At 37.6% G+C, this 14,581-nt stretch overlaps 2 protein-coding genes across 2 annotated transcripts in view; one reads left to right on the top strand and one right to left on the bottom strand.

Annotated features, from left to right (window-relative positions):
- The first annotated feature begins 3,074 nt into the window (after nt 1-3,074).
- Nucleotides 3,075-13,297, top strand: LOC113669026 (uncharacterized). Its single transcript, XM_027185121.2, has 5 exons — nt 3,075-3,198; nt 8,170-8,331; nt 8,484-8,868; nt 10,718-11,044; nt 11,801-13,297. Exons 2-5 carry the CDS (start codon nt 8,212-8,214, stop codon nt 12,412-12,414), a joined length of 1,446 nt encoding a protein of 481 aa, XP_027040922.2. The 5' UTR covers nt 3,075-3,198; nt 8,170-8,211; the 3' UTR covers nt 12,415-13,297.
- Nucleotides 13,298-13,802: 505 nt separating this feature from the next.
- Nucleotides 13,803-14,581, bottom strand: part of LOC149050386 (uncharacterized) — a 23,491-nt gene continuing 22,712 nt past the window's right edge. The window contains exon 3 of the mRNA XM_089195174.1: nt 13,803-14,581. This exon is cut by the window's right edge and continues 78 nt beyond it. Coding sequence (XP_089051300.1) covers nt 14,394-14,581 — 188 coding nt within the window. The 3' untranslated portion in view covers nt 13,803-14,393.

Genomic DNA, 14,581 nt, shown 5'->3' with positions numbered 1-14,581 from the left:
AGTTCTTTCTATACGCGCTCATTGGCTAGCTCAGAAGTAATTGGCCGAGTTTTACTGCCTTCGGAAAGCCGAGAAGCAGTCAAATGGCTTCTTATTTCTGACGGATATTCAGAGAGGAAATAAAATCATTGATTTATTTTGAATTCGGTTTTTATGTTTTAAATTCAATTATACTTAATTAATCTTTCCAATGTCTTGTCCTGAAATGTTCCAGGGTTTCGGTCAAATGTCAAGTATTGTAAGAGTAAAATGAGAAACATCTATGGCCGGTCATTTTCAAAATGAACTTATAAATAAACTTCTGGATGAACCGAAAATTGATTAAAAGGCGGTCCCGTTAAACAATGATTTAAGTTGATTTAACTTAGCTCCAATATTTCGTAGCTCTGTTTCCGGTAGGAAATTACACTCACTAAGGAAATGACATTCAGGAAGTTTAACAAAAGCAACCAGAATTTTTCCATATTCAGAGGGGCGTAAGTGGATTTTTTTCTGTCAAAGAAAAACGCTTACCACGAAAGGTCATTGCACAGCGAGAAATTGAGCAATTTGATTCTCCGACCGCATTTTGACATATTGTCAGTTTTAAGGCAATTTTTTGATCTGTTAGTTAATTAGCTTGTAGGGTATCAAAAAGACACTTATAATTCACCTCAGGGTCAGGGGATAGATAAGTCAGTATTACGTAAAATATAACATGGAAGGAGAGCAAAGGATCTTCCTTGAAGCATCTAAACTACAGTCTATCTAAACTACAGTCTATCTATACTGCAATGAAACCTTTTCATTTTAAGGGATTAGAAAATTGTTTTTATGAAGCAAATCAGTAATGGTTTTCCATCCACGGTAGTGCAAGGTGTACAATTCAATAAAGGAAAGACTTAAACGCTAAGTTAATCGATCTTTTTTTTAACATTCTTGTGTCAGTGAAAGTGAAATACTGTATCGTAACACATTTACTGCGAGCCGTTGATGTGTGAGGAATAGATATCACACAGGAGTAGCTCGGAGCAGGAGTTCTCACACGAGAAAGTGAGTACCCAACGAATAATGTGAATAATTTTTCAAAGGTAAACTATCTTTCATCTTGTTATTAAACAGAGTAAGTTCAAAGGTAAGATATTGTAGCAATTAGTGACCGTCTGGGAGATTTACAAAACACGACCGCCTCAACAATATCATGGCATGATCATACGGAGTAGAATAGTCATTCTCAGTACATGGGTACAATTGGTTTCGCATGTCCTCAAATGAATTCTTAGTCCTTGACAGTGTTCTTCGAAACGACATCGATGCTTTGTGTAGAGTTCATGTGACATCTATTACAAGAGAACGAATTTGTGAACAGCGGTGGCATGACGTTCATAAAAGAAAGATTGTAGCAAGTAATGAATGTAATCTCGATGAGTCTTGATTGAACTCAATATATACTTGCCATTTACATTTCCGTTTCTCAGGAATGTTTATTATCAGGCAAAAGGTTTTATTGATTTTCTTTAAAAGATTTTCAGTACGAAGTGTTAGATCTCGCCTCAAGCGATTTTTCGTTTCAAATGAACTGGATTAGAACCCTTGAGAGAGGCAATTTAAACACAAAAATTTACGTTTTGCTTACAATCTTGTGATTTATTTTACCTTTCCGTAAAAAGAGGATTTCTTCTGAATGCGCGAAATAGTTGAGGTTCCATTTAACCCACACATTAACCGCATGTTACGCTCTACAACTTAGAATATACATGTAGAAGTTTCAGTAAAATACACTTTTTCGACCTTTTGAATCCCTGTTAGCATCCGTTTATTGATGATACCCTACTTATAAAATAAAGTTGGGCAAGTATAGGAATCCAAAAGGTGTTACACACTTGTCCTTTGATTATAACAGGAACAAAATATCAGATGACTCGGTGTTCATCTTTTCACTATAATATTATTTTGGACGATAGGAATAGAAATTTTTCGAAGGAGTCTTTCCACGTCCTTTAAAATAGATGTGCCTTATTAACCCTGGAAAACGATCCAATGCATTTCTCTTCATCCGGAATAATTATAGATCTAAACTGAACGGATCTTTCTTAGAAAAGGAAAGCAACTCCACAATTTTATGTATGATTTAAAAGATAGCTGCTGAAACAACAAGATCGTTTGAGATCTAGAGCTATTACATGAATAACATTGGCTTTAAGGAAAAGTTAAAAGTGCTTTGTAGAACAGTTGCAATTCTCAGCTTGCAAAAGCGCAACCTTCTTCTATGAAGACTTTAGATTTGATTTAATGTAATAGGCTCTGGTGTAAAAAATATCAATTTCTATTTTCCTTCGATGGTAACATTTTTAAAGTCTTTAATTAGAATGTAGGTTATTTGCCAAGAACTGTTCTTTTTTATTGTTACTTTAAGAATTGCACTCGTTTCTTAGCTCTACTTGCATTTTTAATTCATTGTTCTGTTGAAAATTGTTAGGAGTAAACCAACTATTTAACCTTAAATGTACTGTTATAATTGTTTGGATACTCATTCTTGTTACATCTTACCAACGCATTAACGTTTTTTTTTTTCGGTCATAAAAATATGACCCCTTTTGCATTTGCCTGACTACATGATTCAGAGCAGTTTGCCTGTCGCGCTTTCAATCTCTAACTCTGGGCAATTTAGTCAGGGCCTTGAAGGCTTCAACTCCATAAACGTGGAAACTAATTTAGGGGCCAAAAAATTTCATGAACAGTCTTAAAAAATTTTTCTTTACTTAACCTTCAACGTAGATTGTTTTGACCTCGCTAAACAGTTAAACACGTAGCTAAACTTGCGCAATGTTTTAGCGATTTAAATGAACATATGTTTTTTGCTATTGAAATTTCTTTAATTAAACTGACGGATTGATGGGATTTTACGTACGATATCTATTGAATATGATAAACATTTCCGGGCAGGAAGGAAGCACTTGTTCATATTAACGTACGAGAATTTACCCTTCTTAATTACATAAATAAAGTGTCTATAATCCAATATCTATGCGGTCGATAATTGATCGCTTAAATTTGAATATGCTTTTCTATTCGTTTAGCGCAACTTGACATGTGACCAGCTTGCGCGTACCAATAAATGCATAAATGGCAGTTCAATCCAGGTAAATTACACATTATCAAAAGACGAAAAACTAAGCGAGAGCAGAGTTAGAATTTGGTGAAAACCACTATCTCCAGGTAAGGGAGACCTATATTTATACAACTTCATTTTGTTTTTCTCCTATTCTTCTGTTTTGAAGTTTTGTTCCTCTTTTCACCACCATCATCAATTATAAAAATGAACACCCATGAAGAAGCTCAGTAATTTGCGTCATGGATGTGGGCGAATTTTGTTAAAGATTGTTTTACCATCAATCTAAACAGTAATACTACCTGATACTTAAATTCTCATTGATCTCAGTGAGACACTTGTTTTCAACCTCCCCGGTTAGTGTTTTTCGAATTATATACTGATTTCACAGTAGTCTAAATATGACTATGTGTGTGGGAACAAGATGTGCAAAGTTCAAACCTGACGAAGCTAAAAATATAAGCGAGTTGAGAAAAGTGCTGCTCCGTTAACTTCTGAGGTTTAATGCTGCCCTTCTGATCCTGAGCGCTTGAGCAGGGCTCTTTTTTTTCAATTTTTTTTCCACGATATCGCCCCTCATATAGCCAGTAAGCATAGATAAAATACAAGAATCCTTAGAATGAAGCCAAATGCTTGTGATCTCCAAGTGAATCACTACAACGTAAGCTTAAGTTTCTTCGGGAAGGGAAAGACTGGATTTATTTTGATAGGATCCATTTCGATACAACTTCCTTTTCATGACTTGCTGACAGGACGTTCAATTATGCTTGTAATGGTCACGGACACCACGTTATATATCACCAGATGAAGTTAGAGAAGGCAATTGTTCATGCATAGTAATTTCGGCAAATTAATAAAATAAAAAATAACTGTTAACCTTAACCCAACCGTAACCTTATTAAAGTACAGCGTCAACCCAAATGATTTAAAACTTTTAACAAAATATGTCAACAGTTGGCGAGGGTGATTTCTAATTAATTGCGTAATGAAGAGTTCATAATATCAACTACTTTGTCTTATTTTCGAAACTCTTCTGCTGAAAATGCGACAACTTGAATTTTATGAATATCATCATGTAATTATTCTAATAAACAGGCTTGTGTTTTCTGAAATTTACCTTCGATGCTAATGAGAGGTTTTGATTGTGAAACATTTAATCACCTTCGATGCAGACGAGGAAATTTTAAGATTGACACTGACGTTTATGAACTCTAGACAACAACCCTGTTAAAATTCAAATTTGGCCAAACTTAAGATTAACACTTATCTAATTTATCAAAGTTGCGTTAACCAGATTGTTATCTGTGTAGACCCGCAGTAACTAGACGTGAACTTGAACTTCCTCAATTAATGCTTCATCATGTCCCTTGAAATGATACTTTTAGGTCAGTGAGTCTACGTGTAATTGGTAAGCAAACTGAAAACGGACTGAAAATAAACAAAATGTCCTTGTTCTCATGCGACGGAACTCATCATGTGCGACAGCTCTCGTAACATGCTTGCGGTTAGTGACAACATAACTTGCTGGGTTCCCTTCAGCTCGATCAATGAATTTACCGGTTCTTGGAGAGCCTGATAAACCTCTCTGAATTCCCAGAGGTTAAATCCCTTTTATATGAAAATATACACTATCTGTCTCGGAGTATGGGAAGCGATAACCTTGAAGAAACATTCTGATCGGCTTGAGGTAGTTTGTGCTGGAAACTTGATTGATTCCATAGTTTCGTCATGATAAAATTTGAGGGCAATTCAGGACTGTACGATTTACGACTTAAGTTAGTGGATTAGATGACTAATATTTCATCTTACATGAATACCTCTTCGTAAGAAGAGAAGTAGTTCAAGGCGGTCAGGTTCCATTTAACGCGTTAGCCACATGAATTGTTTAAAAGCATTTTATTATCAAAAACCACCTGTGCGTCCAAAAAGAATTCTGAGCCAAAATAGGACCAAATAGAAGAGTCACCCCATGTTGCTACGTATTTGTTGCACTATATATTACTCTTATAGCTGCAAACCTCAGCTGAGCAACTAAGTGCCTAAGAACCTATCGGCCTCGGTGCCAATTAACGCGCGAGTTATGGCGTGTTGTGTCTCAAGGATCACCAATGGAGTCAATTTGCTTCTCACGCGATGGCCCATACTCACAAATTCCCGCTGAATGGCCACCTTAGTCGATTTCCTTACTTTTGCTAAAACTCTGCTGATTTAGTGCCCCAAACGTACTGTGCATCTAATTCAGGTCTTTTTGATTGTCCATGGTCTAAAATTGGCTCTCGGTAAATGTACTTTACTCCACGTAAAAGACGAACGGAGCCATGGAGATCTGAACTCGCATCACGTGTCCTAAGTGCATGCACAACCTTTTGTTTGTAAACATATCTTAAAATTTGTGTTAAAAATAGCAAATTGTCGCGTGGTACGATCCGCCGAAGTGTTACGTACCAAAAAACCGCGTGTGGTTGTTTTGATGGTGTACAGTTATAAAGGAAATAGCTCTCGTACCTGTCGGAATCAACAAGAGGTTATCTTTTAATCAATAAATTCGGTATTTGGGACCGGAAAGTATCAGGGCATCTTAGCGTTTACTTCTTTATATTCCCGCCAAAGTTAACAGTGGCGCGACACCCTTTGAAGTGTATCGGGACGTTGTCAATAGGCTTGGACTTAAACTTATACGCGATCATTTCTTAATTTGACTTCACGAACTCCTTTAAGCACAAATTTTCCACTGCTGGAAACCATGAAATTTCTTTTAAAAAACGAGATTTAAGTAGCAATGGCCGTCTATATACATGGGATATGGAGATTTTTTGTCTACATCACTTTAAGCTTATTTAAGGCCAGGAAAATTCAGATGCTGATCGCCTAAATTTACTCTAGGTTTACACTCATTAACATTTTTTTAGCCTTTTCTCTCAATTTACTCGAGCTCCCCGCTTTCTCGACCTGAACTTTGTCTCCTTTGGCAGTTCAAGTTGCTAGAGTTTCTTTTTACGCTGAAAAAATTCAATCGCTGCGAATTACTTTCTGAAGCGCCCTTCTTAAGAAAAACTAGGTTCCCTCTCCTTGTTTCACGATGCATTCCTAATCATGGGCGAACAACTCATGCTTAAAGATGTATGTACAGTACTGAAGAAATAGTCGCAACGTTTTTTGACGCAACCACTTCGACTATGCCCAGTTTGTTTACATGTGGTTGGACCTTTTCAGGAAACGATGCGTGAGGGGAATTTATGAACGTGTTAAAAGTCATAGGAATGTTATACCACAACATAGCAAGTTAAAAAAGAGTTGCCTGCCTGCCTACCTGCCTTTGCATTGCTTACGTCATTGCATTCATTAACGCTTTCGGAGACCTTCAAATGCTAATTCATTTAATTTTCCCCAGAAGAATAAGCTTCAGCAAATTAATGAGCATGCCGGCCGGTGTATTCATCAAATAAGGCAAAGGCTAATAATCCAAGGGGATTAGATTGTTTTAACATTTAGTGAAAAAATATTTAGTAAACTGAATTTTTCTTCCGAGAAGGTATTGGCTCAAAACCACGAATGTTGCCAATATTTGTTAGTATCCTTTTTAAGAGGGGCCTGTGGGTTAAGTGATCGGGTTATTTTTTTTTTTTTTTTTTTTCGGTGAATGAAGAGAGATTTGGATAGGAAATACTGTTTAATTAAATTTTCAAACAAAAGGACTTAAGAAAGGAATTTTTGGATACCTTGGCACTTTTGTTCTTTGATTGTGTAACGTAAAAAATTGCGGATTATGACAGAAGAGCTACATCCGAAACGATAATAATGACAGAGTACTGTATTGTTTATGGAGAGGAAAAGAAATTTAAGACAAAGAATTTTAAGTCTATATGAGACAGATATCATGTAGAGTTAAAGAGTTCCAAACTTTTTTTTTTATTCCTGCCGAACGAAATGTGGTAACAACCTTGTAATTAATGATTTTATTTTCCGTACACTTTTGTGGTAGTACCTCTTCACTTAAGTCGAAAGCTGTTCGGCCAGTATAAAACACAGTAAATTTGCTGTAAAAAGGTTTCCTGATTGATGGGACATCCTCCAACATACCATTTAATCATTCACTCTCTCAACCTTTGACTGTCAGGCCCCAGAACATGGCAGAATGTAAATATTTGGGTCTCAGCACGTTCATGAAAAGGTTCCGATGGAGACCAACACGCTTCATGAAATCCTGTGAATAAGCAAAGACCCATATTTTTAAACGAGATATTTTATTCGTAAATGTAAGTCCGTCGTTGTGTTTGATTACACGATGATATAACGAAGTTATAGCCGACAATAGTAACAATCTTAATTCTTATTTTCCTTTTTATCATTTCGTCTCTCGACTTTTGGTTCACTGTTTTCTTTCCCTCGCTTTCTTTTTCCTGATGTTTCTTTTAGACGCATATCCTGTATACCCCATACGTAAATGAATCACACACATTGAAAGATTTTCCTTTAATACGTTTTACGATAATTTCAAGCTATGCAGTGCTGGAACAGTGTCAACGAACAAAGATCTTTTTCTTTTCAAATCTCGAAGTCCCAAGATGAAACTGATGGTTTGATCGGATTTCAACTATTTCCAATAACTCTCTTATGTAGGTACCACGTATGATAAAAAGTTCCGGCAAGGAAGGAAGTTCCTTTTCAAATCAAATCTGAATGACTCACACACACACTCACACACACAATTGGCTCGGGACGGTGACGTCGTGTAGCCGTACAAAGATTGTTTCAAAATGCGGCAAAGCTCAAGATAGTATAAAAAAATTTGCGATAGGAAAGTGAAAGAAAGCGATACGAGGCAAAGACTGGAAATCTAAAGCATTGATATTCTTTTACGTTTTTTTTTTTTCTCGGTTTTTTGGTTTTCCTATTTGGCAAAATTTCTTTTTCGTTTGACGCCACACACAAGCAAACAAAGATAATTAATCCATCATCAATGGGAGAGTTTCCCGCCAGCAGAGATTTCCGGTGTAATTTGAGTGGTATGTAATTTTATACTTCACAACACAAGCATACTTATACTTACGATAATAACTGATTCGTCAAACTTGCAGAGACAACCGTGCCGATCACACGAGGACTGACAACACTGAAAGATGGAGTGTATATTTTATCAAGTGGCATTAATTTTATTGACGACGCTCGTAAGCGAATGCGACACAAGGCCACACACCTCAAGAAAATTGTTATCTCATGGACAACCTCCTTCATTTGAGGCAAGTATCATGATGTTTACTAGTCTTAAACAATGAATATTGAAAGAGGTCAGTAATCTGGTACTTATTGAGCGTAAGTTAGATGGCAATGGGTCATGCGCCCTTGACACTCGCCGTATCATCATTCTCTTATTTTACTGAACCGATCGTAGGACTTTGACAGCAGTTCGCAAATTCGACAAATGGCCGAACGTACGTTAAAAAAACGCCCGCAGACAGTGAAGAGAATTTTAAGATCGTGGATCAGAAGAAAACCAGTTCCACGGCAGCCTAAGACGGCAGCAAAAGATGCACATCTGGCTAATCGCACCGCCTACTTGGCACAGATCAACAGTTTGCAGGTTCGAAATCGTCGCTATGCGCTATCAAGTTCCTCGTGGGGTCACAGAAATCTTATCTGGTATGCTAACGTACAACCCATGGCTGCAGCGGTTTTTACGGCGGCATTTAGGGTTTGGGCAGAAGTAAGTAGATTCACGTTCCAGCGGCAGTCTCACTTGAACAGTAACGTAGACATACAACTCAAGTTTCTCAAAAGTAAGTGACTTTAAAATCTGCCTCAATAGCATGATTAGATGCAAGCTGAATTGTGCCACCTACCTACCGCTGCTGGCATTTTTCAATGACACTAATTTAGAAACAGCAATTAGTAGCGTCTCAGTGATGTGTATTCATTTATTTACATATATATATATTTTATTATTATTATTATTATTATTATTTGCTTGTTTTGCGTGCGTAGTTTATCTGATGAAAGACAGAAGAGTAAATTTTTTTCGTCCGTACCACTTTGTATATGTCTTGTACCCTTTTATCATCTTTTACATTCCTAGCGAATGAATATCAACACCAAAAGTAAATTATTCCACCATTTCACAATATATTAAAAACTGATTGTGACTTTTTTAAGGAAATCTTTGCGTGCAAACAAGACTGGAGAAAACATGGAGAAAAACTGAGGGGGGTGGAAGATGCTTTATGGATGTTGGCTAGGGTTTTTTAAGGAAAACAAGAGAGCTTCAAAAATCTGTTTTCTTTTCAACTCCAGTTAAGCATCAGAGAAAGAGAATTGATAGAAAAACGTCATTTGCGCTGAATTTTTAGGGATGTTTTATCAATTCTTGTCTTGGAAAAGTCCTCTCCGCCTTTTATCTTCTTTGGGTTATTTTTCGCAACTTATCGTGTTACAATTTCCGCCTGAATTTCCGCTGTCGCCGGCTTTGACGGAGAGCCAGAGCTACTCTAGAATGCTAGGAATGTCATTATGTGATCACAATTTTAAATTGAACTCCCTGACTTCCCGTTGGGTGTCGGTAGTTGATAGAATATACAAAATGGTGGCTTTTTCTTCTCGTGGTGAAAAAGGAAGAGTGCTCCTTGTGCATGCTTTTACTTTCACTAAAAACTATGTATAACCAGACAAGGTTTTGCCAGACTCGCACCGTATGCTGACTGCCCAAGTATAAACTGAACGGAGTTAGAATAACAGCAGTCGTTGTTTTGAATACGGCTGTTTCGAAAAAGGGTACCGGAATAAAAGCATTAAAATGCACGCTTCAACCTCGAAAGGTATTGTGGGTAGTTTTCAGGTCACGTTGACCTCAGGATCTAATGAAATCTGGGAAAAACGTTACTGTAAGGACGAGGCATTGCGGGTTGGAGGAATTTATTTTTTCAGTTGACTTATTAAAACATTGATTACTGGATACCTAGATTACTTTTCGAAACTGTCGCGTGCAATTATGTCCTTTTTTCCAACAAACTTTCTCGAAACAGCTGTAAGCATACAGTCTACGAGACATGTTACTCTTTGCACGCTTTGCTTAACGTACTCGATAGATCATTCACCTATTTGTCGTTATTTCGTCTGCAAGCATTTTGGCCTATGTTACGGATTTCCTCGCTTGTCTGCCTTTGCATAGCTTCCTTTCCTCTGGGAACTGTAGCTGTGGTCAATCATGGAAGTCACGTAATATGCCGATCAATGCGAAGTTTTAACATTCCCCCGCGCCACCCACGGGCATATGGCCGTCATCCGTGGGGGTAGGGAATTTGAACCTTGCCTGGCTGGGGTGAGGAATTTAGACAAGAGGTGTTCAATGTCAGCGAAATAAGAATAAGAAGGTGCGTAAGGTTAAAAGTTCACTTTCGCGAGCGAGTGGCTCAGAAGAAAAGGTTTACAAGACCCAAGTCTTAAGGCTTGCACAATGTGTAGAAAGTCGCGGTCGTTGATTTTGCCATTCACAAAAAAAATGGGTTAGGGCATTTGACACAATTGGGGGGGATGTTGGAATTTCGAATAAGAGCTATATTCCGTAGAGAATGGTGTTCCGCTAATGCCTTGTATCATTTGTTAACCAAATTTCTTTTAAAAATCTGGTCTTAGATGGTCACAATGATCCGTATCCATTCGACGGTCCTGGCAACAGTTATGCGCATGCTTTCTATCCTCCTCATGGTGAGGTCCACTTTGACGCTGACGAGAAATGGAATATCCCTTATACCCACTGCGCAGCATTCTTTAACAAAACCATCTCACCCGTCCAACCTGGCTGTAAAAGTTTATTTCGTGCCGCAGTTCATGAGATAGGACATAGTCTGGGTTTGAAGCATTCTTCTGTTTCGACTTCCATTATGTATCCAACCATAAGCCTGGACACAACAGACGTGTGTCTCGATGATGACGATATCGCGGGTATTCAGCGTCTTGCAGGTATTACTTTATACTTCCATTACTTACCATAAAATACATCGGTGGAATGTTATTCTTTTGTTGCACCTTGTTGGTCTAATTTGTTAAACTCTGTACTCTATTTGTCTTCCCTAATATAAAATACAATGTGTGCTATTTCATCGGTTTTATGGGTTTTAAACTGCTATCGGTTTCTTACACGTCGCCAAACAACGCCTAGAATAGATTGTTTTGAAACTTAGGTCAATTTTATTTTTCTATGCATTTTTGAGATTGGCGGCCATTATCTTCGTCATGTACGAGAGGCATTATTATGCGAAGAATAGATTCATGAGATAGAATACGTTTAATCTACTATTAGTCTCGTACTCAGTCCTTCCACGGTCAAACGGTAGAAAGTACATTTCAGTTACGCGGTAGGATCTAGGTGTGAGATTAACACACCATTTTAACTACGAATCAAGGCTACACAGGTTGTGATATCATCTTTACGTATACAACATATCTATTTTCGTTTGCTGCTTTATGGTGCGAATTGATTGTAGCAAACGAGTCACGCATGCCATGTTCTACAACTGTGTTTCGAGCATACAATGTACAAAGCGCGTATATATGACAGTAGTTAAAGAAATGATGATGATGATAAAAATGGCGGCAACTATAAAAATGATAATGATGTCGAAAATTACAGTGCAGGAAGTATGAATACCAATGTCTTTAATTCTGTTCTGTCATGTCATAATTGGTCTAAGTTAAGCGTTACATTCTCTCTCTAAGGTAAATGTGTCCCCAGAGTGAAAAGTATTTTTAGCTGGCGTAAACATCAGAATGGTGTTTGGGCGACTTACATCATGAAAGGAACAAATTACTGGAAACTTGACGCAGAAACTACCGTTTCTATGCCAACCTATCCGCTGGGTATAGTCAATGGATGGGTTTCTTTCCCAATGGACCCCGATGAAGTTTTTGATTATAGCACTGGGGACGTCACGTACATTTTCAAAGGTTCAGAGTATTGGAAATACTACAATTATGGAGACGTGATGTACAGAGGCTATCCCCTAAGTATAGCCGGTTATTGGCCAGGGATACCAGACAATATCGATGCTGCCTTTTCTACTCTTAATCATTATACCTACTTTTTTAAAGGTAACCAAGTTTATGAATTTGATCAAGGATTAGATACTACAAGTACAGGGTACCCGAAACTTACTTCAGAAGAATGGTCCGGTGTTCCTAACGATCTAGATAGTGCTTTCGTCGATAGGAAAACGAATACGATCTACTTTTTTCATCAAGATTATTATTACGCGTGGAACACAACCACACAAAGCACAAACCCAGGGGGCCTAATCGGTCATACTAAATTTTTTGAAATATGCGATATATAGATATAGTTTAACCCTGTTCCTCAGGGCTAGCAATTAATTTTCTCATGGCAAAAGATGTTAAAGAGTCCCTAATCCCTGTGTATAGTTGTAGATTACCTTTCAAGCGTTTGACAATAAGCAGCTAAATATTGAGTTTAGTATACATTGCTTTGGTACTGAAAGTTGTTACAAATTTAAAATGTCCATAGTCTGTGTTAAAGGAGTCGAAACAACCGCAACGGCAGTAGTGGATACGAATATCATGGTTGAGAAAAAGGTTTCATAGGCAATTCAAAACTGGTAACTCTAGCAAAGATTTATGATCATTAAAGTTTTAATTTAAACATAATTCTAATTTCCCTCGACCTTATCCCAACGAAGTGGTCGTTTTGGTTGTTTAGACTTCTCTTAATTTCAAGTGATATATAATATTGTGACGACGCAACAATATCGTTGCGCATCGACGCTGTTTCTAACAAGTGTTTTCTAATACGCTGCAAGAAACATAGAGACACTTACGACAGTCAGTTTAACGACAAGAGGCTAATATTTCAAAAAACAGAACGCCTCGCTAAGGAATCGACCCTACTTGGCAAAAACTACATTGTCAAAATACCCGACGAACGCCGATCTTGCGTAAGAATTTTTTTAAATGACGATGGGCATTTTCAAGAACGTACGGAAAAGCCCTGATATGTGTCAATGATTATAAGGACTGTTTCATCAACTCAGGTATGTTAGTGTACATATCAAACGACGAGCACATTTCCCCATGACATGTGTGATATAGTGCATTTCATTTCAAATCATCTTGAGCTCGTCTCAAGCTTAGCTCGTGATGAGAGTGATCAAGATAATTTTGTTGCTGTTTAGAAACTGGAAATAAATATTTCTTTCAGAAAAAGTTGTTCCGTTTTCGTGAAACTCGACCCCTGCTATGTATATTTCCTTAAGGTTCCGTTTCGTTAGCCCCTCGGAGTGAATATTATCAAACTTCTCATAATATCACCCCTGAATCAAACATTAACGCCACAAGAAGAAATAATGAAAATTGAACTCGGTGGAGTGCAGTTTGGTCAGAAAGTATACTCGAGGGCGAGTTTGATTTGAAACCACGGGTATGATTTCGGATTTCAACTAGTTCAATTACCACTGTATTACATCCATTTTGATATTACAAAATTCAGTCGCTCAAATGCAGGAGTTTTTAGTCTACAAATATTTTACTGATCCAGTACTCAGCTGGTTTTTAAAAAGTTGCAAAAGCTGTCTTTCATTTTTCTGCAATTTGATTGGTTAAGCAAGCTCTTAAATCTGATTAGTTTTGTGTTTTAGCGAAGCTTTCTCATCAGCTGGGAAAAAGATGCGATTAAGAAAAAAAAGGTGCGAATCGTGTATGAATCGCGTGTATAAATCAAGTAAACTTTATTGTGACATAACCAAAATCTTCGAGCCCTTCCCCCCTTCGGTGATAAACTATGACCAGTCCGTTACGTTTTACAGTTTTCACTATTCAGGCACTTCTATTACTTCTGCCATTTACTTTATGAGGGCCTCGTTGAATAACACATCAGTGACGTTGGCTCCCTATCAAGATATCTTTATTATGACTTGTTTCAGAGCCACTTTATGTTGGAGGTCCCAAAGCGCAAATACTGTTAATCCCAATTTCATTGCTATTCATCAAGAACTAAAAAGCCAATGTTGACTATCGTTTTTGTTGATGTTTCAGGGCAACGAAAGGTTGGGATTTTTCTTATTTGAATCTGTTTACACAGAAATGCCTGTCAGTTGCACTGCAATGGCATTTTTACATCGTCCAGCAAACTAGTGTCAAAATGCCAAACGCTGAGTAGTCGAAACCATTCAGAGCCCCTTTAAATTACACATGATATGACGATAAGAGTAACTGGTGGTTGTGAGTTTAATGGAATCAGTGTAGGATCGTTTAAGCAGCCCATAATAGTCTGTCTGTCACATGGTCCTCGTTGGTTTTGTGGTCAAACAATAGGGACAGTGTAAGTAGAATGAGACGAATGGATGATATCCAGCGGAAATTCCTCTGCCGTAGCATCATTTAGTTGGCATTCTCCCTCGCCATCCGCGTGCTGTGATTTATAATTGATTGATTTGCATGTTGGATTATTCATGCAAAGAAAAGCACAATGAATGGCGGATGACGTTAATT

Source organism: Pocillopora damicornis, chromosome 2 (genome assembly GCF_964200805.1).
Source record: "Pocillopora damicornis chromosome 2, jaPocDami1.2, whole genome shotgun sequence".
Classification (NCBI taxonomy): domain Eukaryota; kingdom Metazoa; phylum Cnidaria; class Anthozoa; order Scleractinia; family Pocilloporidae; genus Pocillopora; species Pocillopora damicornis.
This window is presented reverse-complemented; position numbering and strand designations above follow the sequence as displayed.